The sequence below is a fragment of the Chiloscyllium punctatum genome, chromosome 32, assembly GCF_047496795.1.
Source record: "Chiloscyllium punctatum isolate Juve2018m chromosome 32, sChiPun1.3, whole genome shotgun sequence".
Lineage (NCBI taxonomy): Eukaryota > Metazoa > Chordata > Chondrichthyes > Orectolobiformes > Hemiscylliidae > Chiloscyllium > Chiloscyllium punctatum.
In genome coordinates this window covers 42,601,175-42,619,959 of record NC_092770.1, presented here as the reverse complement: position 1 = coordinate 42,619,959, position 18,785 = coordinate 42,601,175, and the positions used below count along the sequence as shown (strand labels likewise).

At 40.6% G+C, this 18,785-nt stretch overlaps 1 protein-coding gene across 2 annotated transcripts in view; it reads left to right on the top strand.

Annotated features, from left to right (window-relative positions):
- The window catches only part of b4galnt3b (beta-1,4-N-acetyl-galactosaminyl transferase 3b), a 199,931-nt gene that overhangs the window by 166,140 nt on the left and 15,006 nt on the right, over nt 1–18,785 (top strand). For both annotated transcript variants that reach the window (XM_072552183.1, XM_072552184.1), the window contains 4 exons: nt 939–1,048; nt 11,584–11,684; nt 12,475–12,563; nt 15,420–16,851. In XM_072552183.1, coding sequence (XP_072408284.1) covers nt 939–1,048; nt 11,584–11,684; nt 12,475–12,563; nt 15,420–16,851 — 1,732 coding nt within the window. The remainder of the gene's footprint in view (nt 1–938; nt 1,049–11,583; nt 11,685–12,474; nt 12,564–15,419; nt 16,852–18,785) is intronic.

The following is an 18,785-nucleotide window of genomic DNA, read 5'->3' as shown; positions in this document are numbered from 1 at the left end:
CTTTTCCAGCACCACACACTCATCTCTGCTCCAGCTGCTGGTCACTGGTATCTCCAGTCTGGCCGCTGGCATCTCCACTGACCACCAGCCCCACTTCTGTGGCCAAGGATGGAGAGAGGGAGAAAAAAAGGCAAAGAAGATAAAGAACAGGCAGAGCAGAGGCGCTCTGGTTAAAGTGTCCTACTGTGCTGCCATCTTACCGGTTCACTACAGTAATGTCTCTATCTCTGGACTAGGAATCCATGTTCAAGTCTCACTTCCCCTGAAGTGTGTAATATTATCTTTCAACAGGTTGATTTCAGTTGTCTATAATGACTTAATGCAAATGTCAATGGCTTCTTTGTGTGGTATACTGTTGAAAAAGCTTACAATGTTAAAAAAGCATATGAACATGCTATTGCCTTCAAAATACATGGACTTTTCAAAATGAAGGAATCCTTCACAGTGTTGTATGAGGAACTCATTTGAAAGAGGCTGCACCAGCTCCTAATTAATTTAAAATAAAAATATTTGACTTTGTTTTTTGGGAGAAAGTGAGTCGAGAGTGTAGTGCTGGAAAAGCCCAGCAGGTCAGGTAGCATCTGAGGAGCGTGAGAATTGACATTTTGGGCATAAGCCCTTCATCAGAAATGTCGACACTCTTGCTCCTCGGATGCTGCCTGACCGGCTGTACTTTTCCAACACCACACTCTCGACTTTGTCTTTTGACCAGATTACGGTTCTGTTGGATATTTCATGGAAAAGAGGAAACGAACAGTTTGTTTTTATGCTTAAAATCTACAGATTTTCATTAACTAAAAGCAGTGAGCCTCTAGTTTGGAGAGGAAAACCATAAGTGCATTAACAAGTAAGACAATAACTCTCTTTTTGGCAGAGAGTAACTCTGAGGTAGTGATGTAACATCTGCTTCACCTTTTTTTTGTTTGTTCTAATTTCAGTGCCTCTAATTGATGAGTCCCATGTGCACAAAGTGCTGCCTGACTGTGTTTACAGACCCAGCTATATAATTAAAGGATTCCCGCTGCTCCGTTACCAGGGATTACAGTTTGTAAGTGTCTTTTCCTGTTTCTTTATGCATCATTAATGAAGATGTACAAGGTGGCCAATGCTTACCATTTAGTAATGTTTCTTTCTAACATGGGTGATCAGCTTCCGGTCAAATTAGTCCAGAACTTGTTTGTTATTGTTAACTCACCTGTGTATATTGCACATCAGGCTCAGTCAGTTTGCTAAACATGCTGTTACCAAATTATATTCTAATGGATGAGATGGGGGATTGCTAAAATGAAAACAGTGCATTCAGATCAGGCTAGAACATCCATTTTCAAATTCAGTTATTTTGGACCGGACTTCAATTCAGAACAGCTTACCAGTTGAAAACACATCACACAAAACAGCTACAATTTCATTGAGAACTTTAAAAGAGAATCAGAATTAATTTCTGCATTGAAACATATAAATGGACCCCCTGTGCCATCCAATTTATGCAGGGTATACATGTTCATTACTTATATGTGCTTGCAAGCAAAGAAAGCTATGTATTGAGGAGGACTTCACCAGTAAACATTAAGCTGCCATCGGTTGTAAGAACAAGAGAACATTTCTGGGTTTCTCGAACCTTTCACAGTCTCCCACATTACCCACACAGGTGGCTCTTATGGAAAACTAAGCCAATGTGGAGAATTTTTAGTTTGTTGTTTTAAGAACCTAAGAAATAGGACAGGGGTAGCCATCAACCCTTTGTCCTCACTCTGCCATTCAGTGGGAACATAACAGATCTTCTACTTCAACACCGTTTTGCTGCAGTATCCCTAGAATGCTGATGTTTCTGATCTGTAGAAATTAGTCCACGTCAGTCGTGAATACTCTCAGTGATTGAGTCTCCATATCCCTTGGGGACAGTGAACTTCAATAATTCAGCACCATGTGAGAGAAGAAATTGATCCTCATCTCAGTCCTAAATGATCTTCTCCTTATAAGACTGTGTCTCCTAGTTCTAAATCAACCCAGCCAGGGAGAATATCTCTCCTGCATCTTCTCTGTAAGTCCTGTATCTCCCCTGTCATTTTTGCATCTCCCCTATCATTCTTGCATCTCCCTTGTAATTTGTGCATTCCCCTGTCATTCCCACATCTTCCCTATCATTCCTGCATCTCCCCTGTCATTCCCACATCTCCCCGGTCACTCCTGCATCTCATGTGTCATTCCCGCATCTTGCCTGTCATTCCCGCATCTCCCCTGTCATTCCCACATCTCCCCGTCATTCCTGCATCTTCCGTATTATTCCTGCACCTCCCCTGTTCCTCCTACTTCTACCTGTCGAGCCATGAAAGGCATTTGTATGTTTGAATGAGATCATATCTAATTATTTTAATTCGTGAGAGAATAAAGATCCAGCCTACTTTAATGTTTCTTCAAAGAACATCCTGGAAATTACTATGGTGAACTTGTGTTGCGTTATGGTATCTATCAGTAGGTAGGGAGCCCAACATTGAGCACAGTACTCCAGTGATAACCTCGCTGAGGGTCTATGTTATTACATTTTCTCCATGTGAATTAGCAGTAACATTGTTCTGCAGGGTGCCAACTAAATCTTTTTGCCAACTGGTTTATTTCAAACTGGGATTTTGTCAGACTGTTCATTCCTCCTTTCTCTAATTAAGCCAAGTACCTTTGGTCATAAAAACCTCAGGATAATTTCTTTTTTAATCACATTTCTTAAGTGGTCGCTGCAAACTCAAAATTATTGAATCTTAAAGGAACATTTTTCATAAAAGAAACCCATTGAGGCATTTTTATCTTCTTGTCAGTTTGGGTTGGAGCAAATGAGTCACCCTTTCCTGATTCAGAAGTGAAGTGATTCTCAGAGTGCTATGCACAAGGTGAATAGATCTATCAGCTGTGTGTGCCCCCCCTGAGCTCACTAAGAGACCCTGTCCTCTAGGCAGATTAAGTGCATTGGGGAACTTGGTAAACAACTTTAAAGAGGGTGCAAATACCAACTGCATTAATTAGACCTTTATTATCACAACACCTGGGCAGTATTCTCTCAAGTAAGTGTTTCTGGCTTGAATCTGTTTTTGTACTTTTCAGTGAACTGGAATGTATCATCAAAACATTGTTGTTTTTACTGATCCAACTGTCTGTTGCAAAATGTTGATTTCCCATCAAAAACACAAGTGACTGTTCAATTATTGTAGACAGTTAGAGGCAATAACAATCCATGAGTTCATAGAGTCATAGAGATGTACAGCGCAGAAACAGACTCTTCGGTCCAACCCGTCCATGCCGGCCAGATATCCCAACCCAATCTAGTCCCACCTACCAGCACCCGGCCCATATCTCTCCAAACCCTTCCTATTCATAAACTCATCCAGATGCCTTTTAAATGTTGCAATTGTACTAGTTATAATGCCTTCAGTAAGACAATCAAATCAATAACTGCATTGATAAAGATTATCTTTGGTAGCGCTCATTCATCTAAAGTAATCCAACAAAGTAATCATTAATTATTTTTGGTTTATGCAAGGATGAATTGATGATGCAGATAAGTGGAAAAATATTTTTTAAAAATAGTAAAACCTCAAGAAAGCTTGGAAAGATACTGATCTCTATGCAAGTGCTGTTTTAATTCAGAACTAACAATTATAGAGAAGGTCAACAGAGAGAATAGTCATCGAGTCATTCAGCACAAAAACAGACCCTTAGGTCCAACCAATCCATGCCAAACGTAATCCAAAACTAGGCTAGTTCCACCATTTAACTCAAAATGTTAATTTAGTTTCTTTCTCACCAAGTCTGGCAGTATCTATGGAATATTTCCAGCACTTTGTTTCAGTTTCAGATTTAGGAATTCAGATTTAGAAAAATCACATTTAACTGTTGTTACCCAGTATGTTATCTCTAAGTCTCGATTTTGCGAATTACCCTGTTCAAATTTGTGCAACTCCTCTTCTTATCTTAACCAGCTGTCTCCAGATTTGTATTCATGCTCCTTCTGTAAAATACAATATTCCCATGTTGTACTGACATCCACAAATTATTTCTGAAACAACAAAAAAGATGCAAGATATTTACAGATATAAAAGGTTATTCAGTTCATCTTAATTCACCTATTCAAATAACCCTATACTCTCCCTGGTACAGCAACTAATGTTGGGTGATTTGAAATTTCTTTCAGTGAGAAAATAAAGAGAGAAGAAGAGACTAGCCTTCGGAGAAGTATTCACATTGAAACATTAAAAAGTGAATATAGGAGCAGGAGGAGACCATTCAGCCCTTTGAGGCTGCTGCACCATTCAAAATGATCATGGCTGATTGTTCAACTCAGAACTCTCTTCCTACTTTCTCTCCATGCTCTTTGATCCCTTCAGTCTGAAGAACTAATCTACATCTTTTGCGCAAGTTTTTAATGTTCTGGCCTTAACAGTTTCCTGTGGCAGAGAATTCTCAGGCGGAATTGAACCCTGCAGTACCCCACTCAGAAAATGACCCACTTATTCCTTTCCTGTCTGCCAACCAGTTCTCAATTCATTACAGTACACTACCTCCAATCCCATGTGCTGTAATTTTGCTTGCTAGTGTCTTATCTTGGGGTCTTATCAAAAACCTTTTGAAGATCCAGATAAACTATTTGCTGACTCCCCTGTATCCTGTTAGGTCCTCAAAAACTGCCAGCAAACTTGTCAAGTGCAGCTTCTCCTTTGTAACTTCATGCTGGAGCTGTGCTAACTTCCAAATATTTTGCTGTTGCAACTTTTATAATGGACTGTCAGATTTTTCCCATGACCAAATCACGCTAACCATGTATAATTCCCTGTTTTCTCCATGCCTCCCATCTTAAACTGTAGGGTTACATTAGCAATCCTCCAAACCACAGGAACTGTTGCAGAGTTGATAGAAGTTTGGGAGGTGACCACTTGCTTTTAATCCTGTTAATTTCCCCAAAGCCATTTCCATACTAATACTAATATCTTAAAATTCCTCCTTTCCAGTAGATCCTAAGATGTCCCATATTTTGGGATGTTATTTGTGAAAGTGGAACTAAAGTATGTGTTTAAAAGAGACCTTAGAGTGCAGGTTCATAGTTCATTGAAAGTGGAGATACAGGTGGATAGCATAGTGAAGAAGACATATAGTAAGCTTGTGTTTATTCTTCAGTACATTGAGTATAGGATTTGCAACATTGGTTAGGTCACTTTTGGAATACTGCGTGCAATTCTGATCTCCCCGCTACAGGAAGTGTATGATGAAACTTGAAAGGGTTCAAAAAAGATTTACAAAGAATGTTGCCAGGGTTTGAGCTATAGGGAGAGGCTGAACAAGCTGGGGCTGTTTTCTCTGGAACGTCAGAGGCTGAGGGGTGACATTATAGAGGTTTATACAACCATGAGGAGCATGGATAGGGTAAATAGACAAACTCTTTTTCCCAGGATGGAGGAATCAAAAACTAGAATGCATTAGTTTAAGGTGAGAAGGGAAAGATTTAAAAGGGACCTAAGGGACAACTTTTTCATGCAGAGGGTGGTGCATGTATGGAATGAGCTGCCAGAGGAAGTGGTGGGCGCTGGTACAATTACAGTATTTAAAAGGCAATTGGATGGGTAAATGAATTAGAAAGGTTTAGAGGCATAGGGCCAAATGCTGGCAAATGGGACTAGATTAATTTAGGATATCTGGTCAGCATGCACAAGTTGGACTAAGGGGTCTCTTTCTGTGCTGTACACCTCTATGACTCTAATTGGTCAGCCATCTCTTTGTTCCCCATTTGAACTCCCCTGTTCCTGATTGCATTTTCTATTTTTTCTCGAATCTTTTTCTTTTCACATACCTTTTGAAGCTTTTACTGTTGGTTTGTATGTTCCTGCAAGCTTCCTCTGTTTTTCTCTCTTAATCAGTCTCTTAGTCTTCCTGTGCTAGAATCTGAACTGTTCGCACTCCTCGGTTCTGCTGCTTTTGTTTTTGGCCAATTTGTATGCCTCTACCTTGGATTATAATCCATAATTTCCCTTATTAGCCATGGTCTGATAACATTTCCCATTTTACTTTCTTACTCGACTGAAGTTAATAAGTTTTTCAATTTGTCCATGCCCTTTTTAAATGTTTGCATTGCCTAACATCACCCCTTTTAGATAACAATCCTCAATTTATGATAGCTAGCTAGTGCCGCAGAGGATCATAATTACCTTTACTTTAATTCAAGACCTTAGTCTCAGAAGCAACTTTGTTATTCCCCATCCAAATGAAGAATTCTACCCTATTATGATCACTCCTCCCCAACGGGCCTCGCAAAGCTAGATTGTCAATTATTCCTTCCTTGTTAAGACCCTGATAAGGATGGCCTTTTCTCTAATTGGTTCCTCAACTTATTGTTCTATAAAACTATCCCATGTATACTCCACAAATTCCTCTTCTACAATATTGCTGCTGTGTTGATGTGGAGAAAGTGAGGACTGCAGATGCTGGAGATCAGAGTTGAAAAGTGTGGCGCTGGAAAAGCACAGCAGGTCAGGCAGCATCCGAGGAGCAGGAGAAACGACATTTCGGGCATATGTCCTTTATCAGGAATGTGGGGACTGGGGAAAGGGGGCTGAGAGATAAATAGCAGGGTGGGGAGAAGATAGCTGGGAAGACGATAGGTAGATGCCTATGGCGAGAATGATAGTGATAGGTCGGAGAGGAGGGTGGAGTGAATAGGTGGGAAGGAAGATGAACAGGTAGGACTGTTCAAGAGGGCAGTGCCGAATTGGAGGGTTGGATCTGGAATGAGATGGGGGAAGGGAGATTAGAAAACTCGTGAAATCGATGTTGATGCCATGTGGTTGAAGGGTGCCAAGGCAGAAGATGAGGCATTCTTCCTCCAAGTGTTTGGTGGCTTGGATTTGGCAGTGGAGGAGGCCCAGAACTTGCATGCCCTTGGTGGAGTGGGAGGGGAAGTTGAAGTGATTGGCCACAGGGCAGTGGGATTGTTTGGTGTTTGATGTCCCCTGAAACGCTCAGCAAGTTGGCATCCTGTCTCCATAATGGATAGGAGACTACATCGAGAGTGACGGACACAGTAGATGAGGTATTTGGATGTGCAGAAATATCTCTGCCGGATGTGGGATGATCCTTGGATGGAGGTGAGGGTTTGGTGTAAGTGCAGGTTTTACACCTTTTGCAGTGGCAAGGGATGGTGTGCCAGGTGGGTTGGTGGGGAGTGTCAACCTATGAGGGTGTAACAGAGAGAATAGTCTCTGCAGAATGCTGATAGGGTTGGGGAGGAAATATATATCTCTGGTGGTGGAGTCTGATTGTAAGTAGCAGAAATAGCGGAGGATGAAGAGCTGTATCCGGAGGTTGGTGGGGTGGAAGGTGTGGATCGGGGTGTGGGGCTCTGTCCTTGTTGCAGTTGGAGGATGAGGTTCAAGGGTGGAAGCGCGGGAAGTGGATGAGATGTGCTAGAGTGCATCATCGACCACATGCGAGGGGAAATTGCGGTCCTTGAAGTAGGAGGCCATTTGGGATGTTCTGGAGGGGGATTGTTCCTCCTGGAAGCAGATGTAATGGAGGCGGAGGAATTGGGGATAGCATTTTTTCCAGGAGATGGGGTGGGAGGAGATGTAGTCCAGGTAACTGTGGGAGTCAGTGTGTTTGAAGTAGATTTCCGTGTTGAGTTGGTCACCAAAGATGGAGAGGTCCAGGAAGGGGAAGGAGATGTCTGAAATGGGCCAAGTGAACTTAAGGTCAGGGTGGAAGATGTTTATGAAGTTGATGAACTGTTCGACCTCCTTGTGGGAGCACAAGGTGGCACCGATAGTTATCAATGTAGTGGAGGAAAAGGTGGTGGATGGTGCCAGTATAGTTCTGGAAGAGGGACTGTTACATGTGTTGATTTGCTAAGTCTATATGCAGACTAAAGTCATCCATAATTACAGCCATATCTTTATTGCTTGCATCTCCAATTTCCTTTGTAATGCTTTCCCCAATATTACTACCTCAGAAGTGACATGACACCAGGTTATAGTTCAACAGGTTTATTTGAACTCACATGCTTTTGGAGTGCTGCTCCTTTGTCAGGTCATCTGATGAAGGAGCAGCGCTCCGAAAACTTGTGATTTCAAATAAACCTGTTGGACTATAACTTGGTGTCATGTGACTTCTGACTTTGTCCACCCCAGTCCAAAACCAGCACCTCCACTAATATTACTATGATAGTTTGAGGGTCCAGATAAACACTACTGTTGTTTCCTACCCCTTGGTGTTTCTAAGCTCAACCCATACAGAATCTACTTGTCCAGAGCTAATATCTTTCGACACATTTACATTAATTTCCTTTTTTTAATTAGCAGTGCTTCCCGATCTCCTGTTCCTTGTTGGCTGTCCTTTCTAAGAACTAAAAACTCTTGGATATCCAGAGTTCCTGTTCCTGGTCATCCATCAGCCATGTGTCTGTCATCCCCACCATACCATACCCTTTTAAGATCTGCTTGTACAACTACTGTAATTCATCTGTTTTATTGTGAGTACGCTGTAAGCTGTATGTTCAGCATACCTGCTACAGATCCTGTTCATTAGTCACTAACTACATTCTCCAAAGTCTGAGGTGAAACCAGACTGTACCTTTCAGTACAGAAATTTTAATTCTGACACTGTATCATTTTATTCTCGAACTACTTCATTCTAATTGCTACCTCATCTTAATTTCCTCACCTTTTACCGTCCAGCCCTTCTATGGTCTGTGATACATTTTTGGTTCCTTCCTGCAGGCACTTGACTCTTTCTCTGACCCAATGTGAGGTTTGCAATTTTTCACTTTGAGGCATCTTCATGATAATGTCACAAGACTGGTAATTCAGAGGTCATGATATGTGTTCAAATCCCACCACAACAATTGGTGGAATCTAAATTCAAACACGAAATTTTGAATATATAACTAGTCAGTAATGGTGATTGTGAAATCATTGCCAATTATTACATAAATCTGTTTGGTTCAGTAATGCCCTTTAGGGAAGGAAATCTGTTGTCCTTAGCTGGCCTAGCCTACATGTGACAATGTTAAACAAGTCTTCTTTGTCCTGGCTATCTCAAAAACCAATTCACAAACCATCTGATTGCCTTCCTGCACATATGTTTGTACCGGTTCAGACCCAATCACTCTTTTGAAGCAGGTATTATCCTGTTTGCTACAGCTCATGCAGAGAATATTTTGCCTGTTCCTGATGGTCCAAATAGCAGCACTCCCTGAGGTGGTTCATCCAAAATACCAAGGTTCACAAAATTCTCTGGATGCTAAATGGCCTAGTAATCGACTCAAATCAAGGCCTATTACAATGGGGCACCAAATGCTGGCCTCATACCCATCCCCATGAAAGAATAAAAATAAACATTGCCTGAGTGGTGTCCCTGGTATTTTGTTGCTTCTTTGGTTTTAATGAAGTTCAGGTAAATGTGAGGTCATGTACGTGGGCTGGACAAACAAGACAAGAGAACATATGATGGACAGTAGGACCTGGGGAAGCACCAAGGATCAGAGAGACCTTGGTATGCACATCCAACAGTCGCCTAAGGTAGAGGGACAGGAGGATAAAATGGTAAAGAAGGTATGCAAAATTTCTGCCTTTATTAGCAAAGGCATAAAGTTTAAGAGGAGGGGGGTTAGGCTGGAACAGTATAAAGCATTGTTTAGATCGGCTAGAATACTGTGTGCAGTTCCAGAACCCACATTACAGTTGGGATGTGAGTACAGAGGTTGCCTGGGCTGAAGAGTTTTAGTTATTAAGAGATATTGGGTACACTGCGGTTGATTTCCTTGGACCAGAGGAGATTGAAGGAGGATATGATTGAGATGTATAAAATTATGAGGGACACAGACAAGGTAGACAGGAAGGGACTTCTTTTCCCTTGGTGGAAGGATGTGTGACACAGATGTAAGATGAGGGACAGAAAGTTTAGATGCAATATGAAGAAAAGATGTTTTACTCAAAGGGTGGTGGGAATCTGGAATTCCCTGCCTTTAAGGGTGGTCGAGGCAGAGACTCTCAACATTTACGAAATATTTCGGTATGCACTTGCCATACTAAAGCATACAGGCTACACGTCAAGTTCTGGTAAATGGGATTCAATTAGTTAGGTGTTTGTTTCTGACTGGCACAGACTCAAAGAGCTGAATGGCCTTTTTCTGTGCCATAAACAGTTATGGCTCTGTGATTTTCTCAGTCAACAGCTCAATGCTACCTTGTCACCATATCTTTCTTCATCCTTTTCTGTTGTTACCCTCGATATCTCCTCCAGTTGTTTCCAAGTTGAGATAACAGGAGTCCATTTCCAATATCAGTATTTGGCTATCTCTCTTTCTATCAAACTGGACTTAGCAACCCTTTTATCCTGAGTGAACTTCTCCTGTTTTATAACCCATTCATTTGTCTTTCTATCCTTCCATCTGATTCAGAACATCCTTCACCATCCCCACATTTCAAAAGCTGTTATCCTGCTCTTTCTTCAGAGTCTTACTCTCACATCCACGAGTGTGATATTCCACACTAGTAACTAATTAAATGTTTCATCAGCGTTAGGCTGACATTTCTGGATTTCCAGACATAACTTGCCTGTGACACCCCTCTGCCACTTGTTAGGGTTGCTTGATTCTCCCTGGCTCATTTTAAAGAAAGTGCCTTACCTTCGAAGAGCACCTGCCAACGAGGCACCATGCAGGTAGTGAAGAAGGCTAATAGCATGCTGGCCTTCATAACAAGAAGGATTGAGTATAGAAGCAAAGAGGTTCTTTTGCAGCTGTACAGGGCCCTGGTGAGACTGCACCTGGAATATTGTGTACAGTTCTGGTCTCCAAATTTGAGGAAAGACATTCTGGCTATTGAGGGAGTGCAGCGTAGGTTCACGAGGTCAATTCCTGGAATGGCGGGACTACCTTACGCTGAAAAACTGGAGCGACTGGGCTTGTATACCCTTGAGTTTAGAAGACTGAGAGGGGATCTGATTGACACATATAAGATTATTAAAGGATTGGACACTCTTGAGGCAGGAAACATGTTTCCGCTGATGGGTGAGTGCTGAACCAGAGAACACAGCTTAAAAATACGGGGGTAGACCATTTAGGACAGAGATGAGGAGAAACTTCTTCACCCAGAGAGTGGTGGCTGTGTGGAATGCTCTTCCCCAGAGGGCAGTGGAGGCCCAGTCTCTGGATTCGTTTAAGAAAGAGTTGGATAGAGCTCACAAGGATAATGGAGTCAAGGGTTATGGAGATAAGGCAGGAACAGGATACTGATTAAGGATGATCAGCCATGATCATATTGAATGGGGTGCAGGCTCAAAGGACAGAATGGCCTACTCCTGCACCTATTATCTATTGTCTATAATGCTGCCCTAAGGCTCTACTGCACACTGACATGGGGATGACTTCCAGTAAGAATCAATACAAGTATTTACTGTATGAAGGATAAACATATTTGTGCAGTTTACTGTTTAAGCTAATCATGGTCACTAATTAACCTGATAGAACATTTACAAGCAACTTCACTGCCTAGAAAACAAAACCAAAAACGCTCAGCAAATCTGTAACATCTTAACATTTTAAAATTCTAGGTTCATCTGACTTACGTATATCCTAATGATTACACAAGGTTAACTCACATGGAGTCAGAAAACAAATGCTTTTATTATGAGAATACCTACAGCTTGGACAGGTAAGGTCAAACAATACCTCAGTAAATGAGAATTGAATGTAATGAAAATATACATGCCAATTGATGTAGTCAAAATTAATCTAAAGGTTTGGGTATTCATTGTGGCAGTGTAGTATTGCATGGTAAAAACAAGGACTGCAGACGCTGGAAACCAGATTCTAGATTAGAGTGGTGCTGGAAAAGCACAGCAGGTCAGGCAACATCCGAGGAGTAGGAAAATCAACGTTTTGGGCAAAAGCCCTTCCAGCACCACTCTAATGTATGGAAGAATGAATTGTATGCCTATCTTGACTTGTCTATTGTCCCTTCCTTGTCTTCCCAGAAACTGCCATCAGCCTTTGGGTTTATGCTTTAGAATCCTTTGGGTTCCTACCTTCCGGGTTTTGGATAAATTTCACAGCCTCACTTGCCAGTTTCCTGGAGGTGTCCCAAGTTGGATTTCTATTTTTGGCATTTGACTGGGTTGAATAGCATATATAACAAACCAAATTGTAAAAGATCTGAGGAGGGAACTAAGCACCAAGATGGCATTTAATGTTCTGGATGGTATTAAGAATAGAGATAAATTCAGAGAATGATCTGTATAAAAATGAAATAATTGGAACCATTAATGAATTTTTTTGTAAAAGGGTATGTACTATGTTTTTTTGTAGCAATCCAGTTAGTAAAAAGAAAATACCCCTTTAGTAAGAATTTCCTTTGAGTCATTAAGATTATATTTAAATCTTATTGATTTCACTTAATTATCTGATGTTTTAATATTTTAATTGCTGATATGTCTGCCTGACAGATTTGGATTCGCAAGATACCTGAAAATGGATAAACCACAAAAACCAAACAATGAAAAGTTTCAAAATCCTTTTAGAGTAGTGGGCAAAGGTAACCAATCTCTTTTGGTCTGTGACTCAGTGTGCTGCCAATAATAGATCCAGTGTTACTGGAAGTTTACTCAACTGTCCTGATGATTTCTATTATTGTTTTCTGGTACTTGAGAACCTGCAACTAGCAAAATGAAAACACCTATAACTGTAATTTACAGCAGCGGCATGTCCATCAAAAATGTGCTGACTGGATAGGTTTGTAAAATATTAAGGACTGTTAGTGTCCTCTTATAATTGCTTTACAGTTCTCTTGAGATCCAAGGAGGCTATTTTGAAACCAAATGCAGTTAAGTAATAAAAGTTGCTAAAATTAGATTTGCGTTTGTATCATGCCTTTGACTACCACCAGCCTACCTCAGCACTTTGCAGTCAGTTAAGTACTTTTTGAAGAATAGTCTTTGTTGTAGGGTTGGAAACCTTACAGTAAGTTGCACACAGCAACTCCGACAAACAGCAATCTGATATTGACCAGCTCATCTGTTTTACTGGTGTAGATTGAGGAATAAATATTAGTTAGGACACAATGGATAAGTCCTTGGCTCTTCAGAGTAGTGCCACAGGATCTTTTATATCCTTCCGAGAGGGGCATTGTTTTCATGTGCTGTGTGAAAAGCAGCATTTTTGACAGTGCAGTACTCCCACAGTAATGCAATAGAATTTAAGCTTTGGAATAACTGCTCCACTCCAAGAGCGGACATGTGTCCACATCTTCCCAGAGGAAAGCTATTTATGACTGCTTACTGAGATACAACTGACACCCTTTTACTATGACAACAGCAACTTGCATTTACGTAGCGATTTTACGATAGGGCACTGTACCAAAGCATTTAACATGCGATGAAATAACTATGAACAGAGACAGTAGGATGAGTGGCGAAAAATTTTTTTATCGTAGAGGTGAAACTTAATTTTGTTTTTTAATCATCACAGAGTAGTTTGAATTGAATATTTTAAAGACAGGTTTATAGATTCTTTTTAGGCAAAAGAATAAAGAGTTATTGAGAGATTGATGGGAATGTGGATTTCAAAATGCAAATAATTAATCCTGACCTATTGAATGGCAGAGCCTGTAACGAGCAAAATGAAAACACCTACTGATGTAATTTAGAGCAGTGACATGTCCATCAAAAAAAGTACTGACTGGATAGATTTGTAAAATATTAAGTACTTTTGTAATTGCTTTACATTCTCTTGAGATCTGAGGAGCCCAGTTTGAAACCCAATGCAGTTAGTACTAACACTTGTTAAAATTAGATTTGCATTTGTGCTGACTGTTTGGCAGAACAGGTTTGAGGGGCTGAATGGTCTACTCCTGCTCCTATTTCATATGTTTGTATAAACATTTAAATTTCAGAGCTTACACCTCGACAGCCAAATGAACCTGCCAATGGGGGTGTGGAGGGATGGCCAATAAAAAGGAACAGTGTATCAGGATAGATTGGGAGTAAAGCAGAGCTCTTAGAGTGTTGTACAGCTAGACAGTTTTACAGAGTTAGGGAAGGGCAAGGCTTTGAGGATTTAAACATTTCAGGTGTCAATGACCATGAGCTAGTGCAGGCCAGTGAGTACTGAGGTGATGTGTGAGCAGAATTTGGTGTGGGTTAAGTTTTACCAATAATGTTCTTGATAAACTAAAATTTATGAAAGGGAAGACGTCCAGGAAAACACTGGAATAATCAAACATGGAGATAATAAGGGCTCAAACATAAAAAAGCAAAGTTTGGTAAAGTTCTGGGCATAGCCAGGGTAGGAGAATATTTGGATTTTCTGCGAACAGGATATTAAAGATGGAGCTGAGGGTGTGATTGAGCAGACTGACAGAGACAGAGATGTAGTGGTAATTCTAGCACCAAAGGCTAGATATTTGGAAGTTTGAAAGTGTAACACTGAGTGACTTGAGGGAATAATGTTTTTATCCCAGCAGGCAAAGAAGGTGGGGTCGCAGGAGAAAAGGAGGATAAAAGTTCATCACTTTCTTGGTTTTGTACTCTATGCCCTTATTTATAAAGCCCAGGATCCTCTCTACTTTGTTCCATCTCTTTGTCAACCTGATGTGCTACCATCGATGACCTGCCTACTTGCCCCCAGGTTTCTCTCTTCTTGCACCCTTTTTAAAATTATACCCTTTATTTTGTTACCATCTGCCTACTCATTAAACCCCATATTTTATATCATTCACAGATTTTGAAATTGTCCCCTTCACATCCAAGTTCAAGTCCTTAATATACGTCAAGAAAAGCCTCGTTATAGCTCGCCTCCCCCCTCCCCCCTGACTCTGTACATTCCTTAAGTCTGTAAAACAATCAGTAACCACTATTCTCTGTTTTCTGAATTCATATTGATGTACAACCACTGTTCCTTTTCTTCCATTGCCACCAACAGTGCTGACAAGCCTGTTATGTAACAGTTTTTAAAATGCCTTTTAGAAGTCACGTATAACATACATTACTTTCATCATTGCCTTCACCAAACCTTTTCTGTTATCAAAAATGATTGCTTTACAGGATTCTTATACAGCTTTCACAATTACTGCACCACGGTCTCCTGTATTTTGATTGGAATGTTAAAGGATATGATTGATAAGACTGAATTTTCATTTTAACAAGACAGAGATCAGTTATCATTCTTTTACAATCGTTTTTATTGTTGCCAACAATCTGAAGTCTGTCATTGAAGTCTGTCATTAAAACATACACTTGTTTAACAAGTTCAGACAATAAAAATAATTGTCCTTGGCACACTTATGGAATGAACTAATAAGTCAATTTGTAGTTGCCTTTATAAAGGTAAATGAAAATTTTTATGGCAGTATATAAAGAGGTGCAATGAAATACAATGTTGCTGATTTTTGCAGGAAAGCCAAATAAGCAGATGGATAATAATGAGGAAGAACTGGGGGAAAATGCTGAACTAGATGAGAAAGAATATGAAGATGATGATGATGATCAATTTCCACAATTAGTGGTTCCAAAGGCTGAATTCCAAAAGCAAAACCGAAAGAACATTGAGGAGTTTGGAAATAAAAGAAATCATGGATCGAAAATTCTGGAGAAGAAATACTTTGCAAAACTACATGATAGACAGCAAGCAGTCACTATCAAAGATTATGGCGATGACTATGATGATTATGCTTTTAAAAGGAGACGAAAGTTGTTTTATGTTGTAGATCAGAAACCTAGTGATAATGCATTTGGTCTTACTAAGACTGTAGACACTGAGATAACTCTTGCCAGTAAAGGAATGAATGATAGGAAGAATGAAACTACTTCTTTTGAAGAAACTATGCAGGGCACCCAGTCTCTGAGGCAAAAAACAGCCAAGATCTCCCACAGTTCTTCAAAAAAGTCTTCAGTATCAGATCATGACTTAGAAAGGCAATCAGCAAAATTACTTGTGGGACAGAAGGCTAGAGTTAACAGTACTAATCAGAATGTTTTACAGAGAGAAAATCCAAATATTGACAAAAACATTAGTAGAGTTGAATTTCCTGAAAGGCAAATTCCTAGATTAAGAAAGAAACAAGGAGAAAAGATTATTCAAAAACCAAAGAGGATCATTAATACTCAGCAGCCACTTGCCTTGTTAGGACAAAATGTGAACAGGAAAAATGGTACGTTCCTGAACAAAAACGGAAGTAAGAAGAGTACAAATGTATTAACAAATCACACAGAATTGACCTCACCTCCCACCTTGCAAGAGGAAGTTCTTCATGATCAAAAACAAATCAAAGTCTCTAACAAGTCTATTCACGGTCAAAGGAATGAAACGTACAATGGTACTGAGACCACAGGACTGAAATCCAAGTATTTTCTGTCCACAAAGGAGCTGCAGCCTGACAATGTAGGAGACCAGATGGACAGAATTCCACCACTTCCAAATGTGCAAAGGCAAGAAAAAGAACACGAGTACCGTGAAAAGAAAAATATTGCAGTACCGTGGGGGTCAAGAGATAAAATTAAAGAAAAGTTGCAAGGGTTTGGGAAGAAGGGGGAGAAATGGGGACATATTTCTTCAATGGATACAGAAACCAACAGTAAGCAGGTAAACGAAGAAGAAGATCAAGATGAAGATGAAATGGAAGAGGAGCTGAATGTTTACCAACATGTATATGACAAAGCAGTGAGTTGGGAACAGACTTTCACAGTAAACAATATAGACTTCAATGCTTTACGGTCAGATTGGATTGATCTGAGGTGTAATGTTTCTGGAAACCTGCTGATGAAAGAACAAGAGGCTCTGGATGTAGCTGAAATGTACTTAAGAAAACTGAACGAGAAACATCAAGGGTAAGTGATAACCTGCATTCTTATTTCGTGTCTGAATGTGAGGATGGGTGGTTACTATACATGACAGGTCAGGAAAAGACCACTCAGGATATGCTCCAGAAATCCTTCTGCAAATTTCCTGCATACTACCCACTTTCAGCATAAACTTTCACAAGTGCAGCAATGCAATCTTTTCCAGAAAAGGAATAGAACTGAAACAACCTATTGTTCTGCATAACTCTACCTGGGCTCAATGTAATAATTTGCAATTTTTCAAATTTAAAAAAAAAATAATCTGCAAAAGCTATCTAATACTGAAGGATGGGGGAAGAGGGGAGTGAGCTGTGTGGGTCATAAGAATCTATCAGCATACTTTCATTTTTTTTCGTAAGGTTGGATTATATAAATAAATATACATCCAATCCCATATTCAGTCTCCCAAAATACTTGCACTTATTTACAGTGAGATCCATCAGCCCGAAGAAATAGGTAATTTAGTGGGACGGGTAGATTCATGCAGCCTGTATCTCAGTATATGCACCACCCTGCAACACTATTTCAGAAATGTTTGAAATTGTTGAACAGATTTTTATTCCTTCTGTTGCCGAAGTTAAATTATAGCCTGTGTCCAGGAGGAACGGGCAGACACTTTGAGAGGCGTGAATGACGTGGCCTGTGGTGAGATTTGCGACACATTTGCTTAAGGCAGTGGCAAGTTGTCTATTATGGGGGATTATTGCCGTTCGCAAGCTTATTCATGATACATGTCAGCTCATCAACTGCAGCTCCCTGTTTTACCAAACACACCAAACAAGCCCAAGGTTGAGAATTCCTGATATGGGAGGCCGAGCAACTTTTCTCTCTTTATTCATTCATGGATGAGGGTGACGCCAGCTAGCTGAACATTTATTGACCATCCCTAATTGCCCAGAGGGCAGTTAAGAGTCAACCACATTGCTGTGGGTCTGGAGTCACATGTAGGCTAGACCAGTAAGGACAGCAGTTTCCTTCCCTAAAGAACATGAGTGAACCAGATGGGTTTTTCCAACAATCACCAATGGATTCACGGCCATCATTACGTTCTTAATTCCAGATGTTTATTGAATTCAAATTCTACCATCTACCATGTTGGAATTTGAGCCAGGGTCCCCAGAACATTGTCTGCGTCTCTTGATTAACAGTCTAGCAATAATACCACTAGGCCATTACCTCTCACCTTCAGCTCACTGCTAGCTGTGAGGAGTCTTCGTGTTGCTCAGGACCAAATGGCATCTCAGGGCACAATGCATGGGCTCCAGCTTCAGCAATCCTCATTCACAGATATTCACATCTGACACTTGCTGACTTCTTACGGTCCTCATGGCAGTTCTCTGATACATTTGCAGGATGCTGAAAAAGGACAGACCTGTATTGCAAGGCATGCCAGTTACAGAGTCATAGAGATGTACAGCATCTATAGAAAACAGACCTTTCAGTCCAACTCGTCCTAAATTAATCTAGTCCCATTTGCCAGCACTTGGCCTAAATCCCTCTAAACTCTTCCTATTAATATACCCATCCAGATGCCTTTCAAATGTAATTGTACCAGCCTGCACCACTTCCTCTGGCAGTTCATTGCATACACACACCAACTTCTGTGTGAAAAGTTGCCCATTTGGTCCCTTTTATATCTTTCCCCTCTCACCTTAAACCTATGCCCTCTAGTTCAAAACTCCCCCACCTCAGGGAAAATTACCTTGTCTATTCACCCTATCCATGCCCCTCAGAAAGTCTTCCACAAAGACACTTCAATGCAGTCACACAACCAGGTAGCTTACCTGGGAGCACAGCACTTCTCAGTTGGGGGTGGGGGGGGGAAATGCAGACATGTTGTTGTACAGGAGCATGCCACATCAGTCTCACTCTGCACCATGTGTGCCAGCAACTGGATACACATATACGTACAAACAAATGCA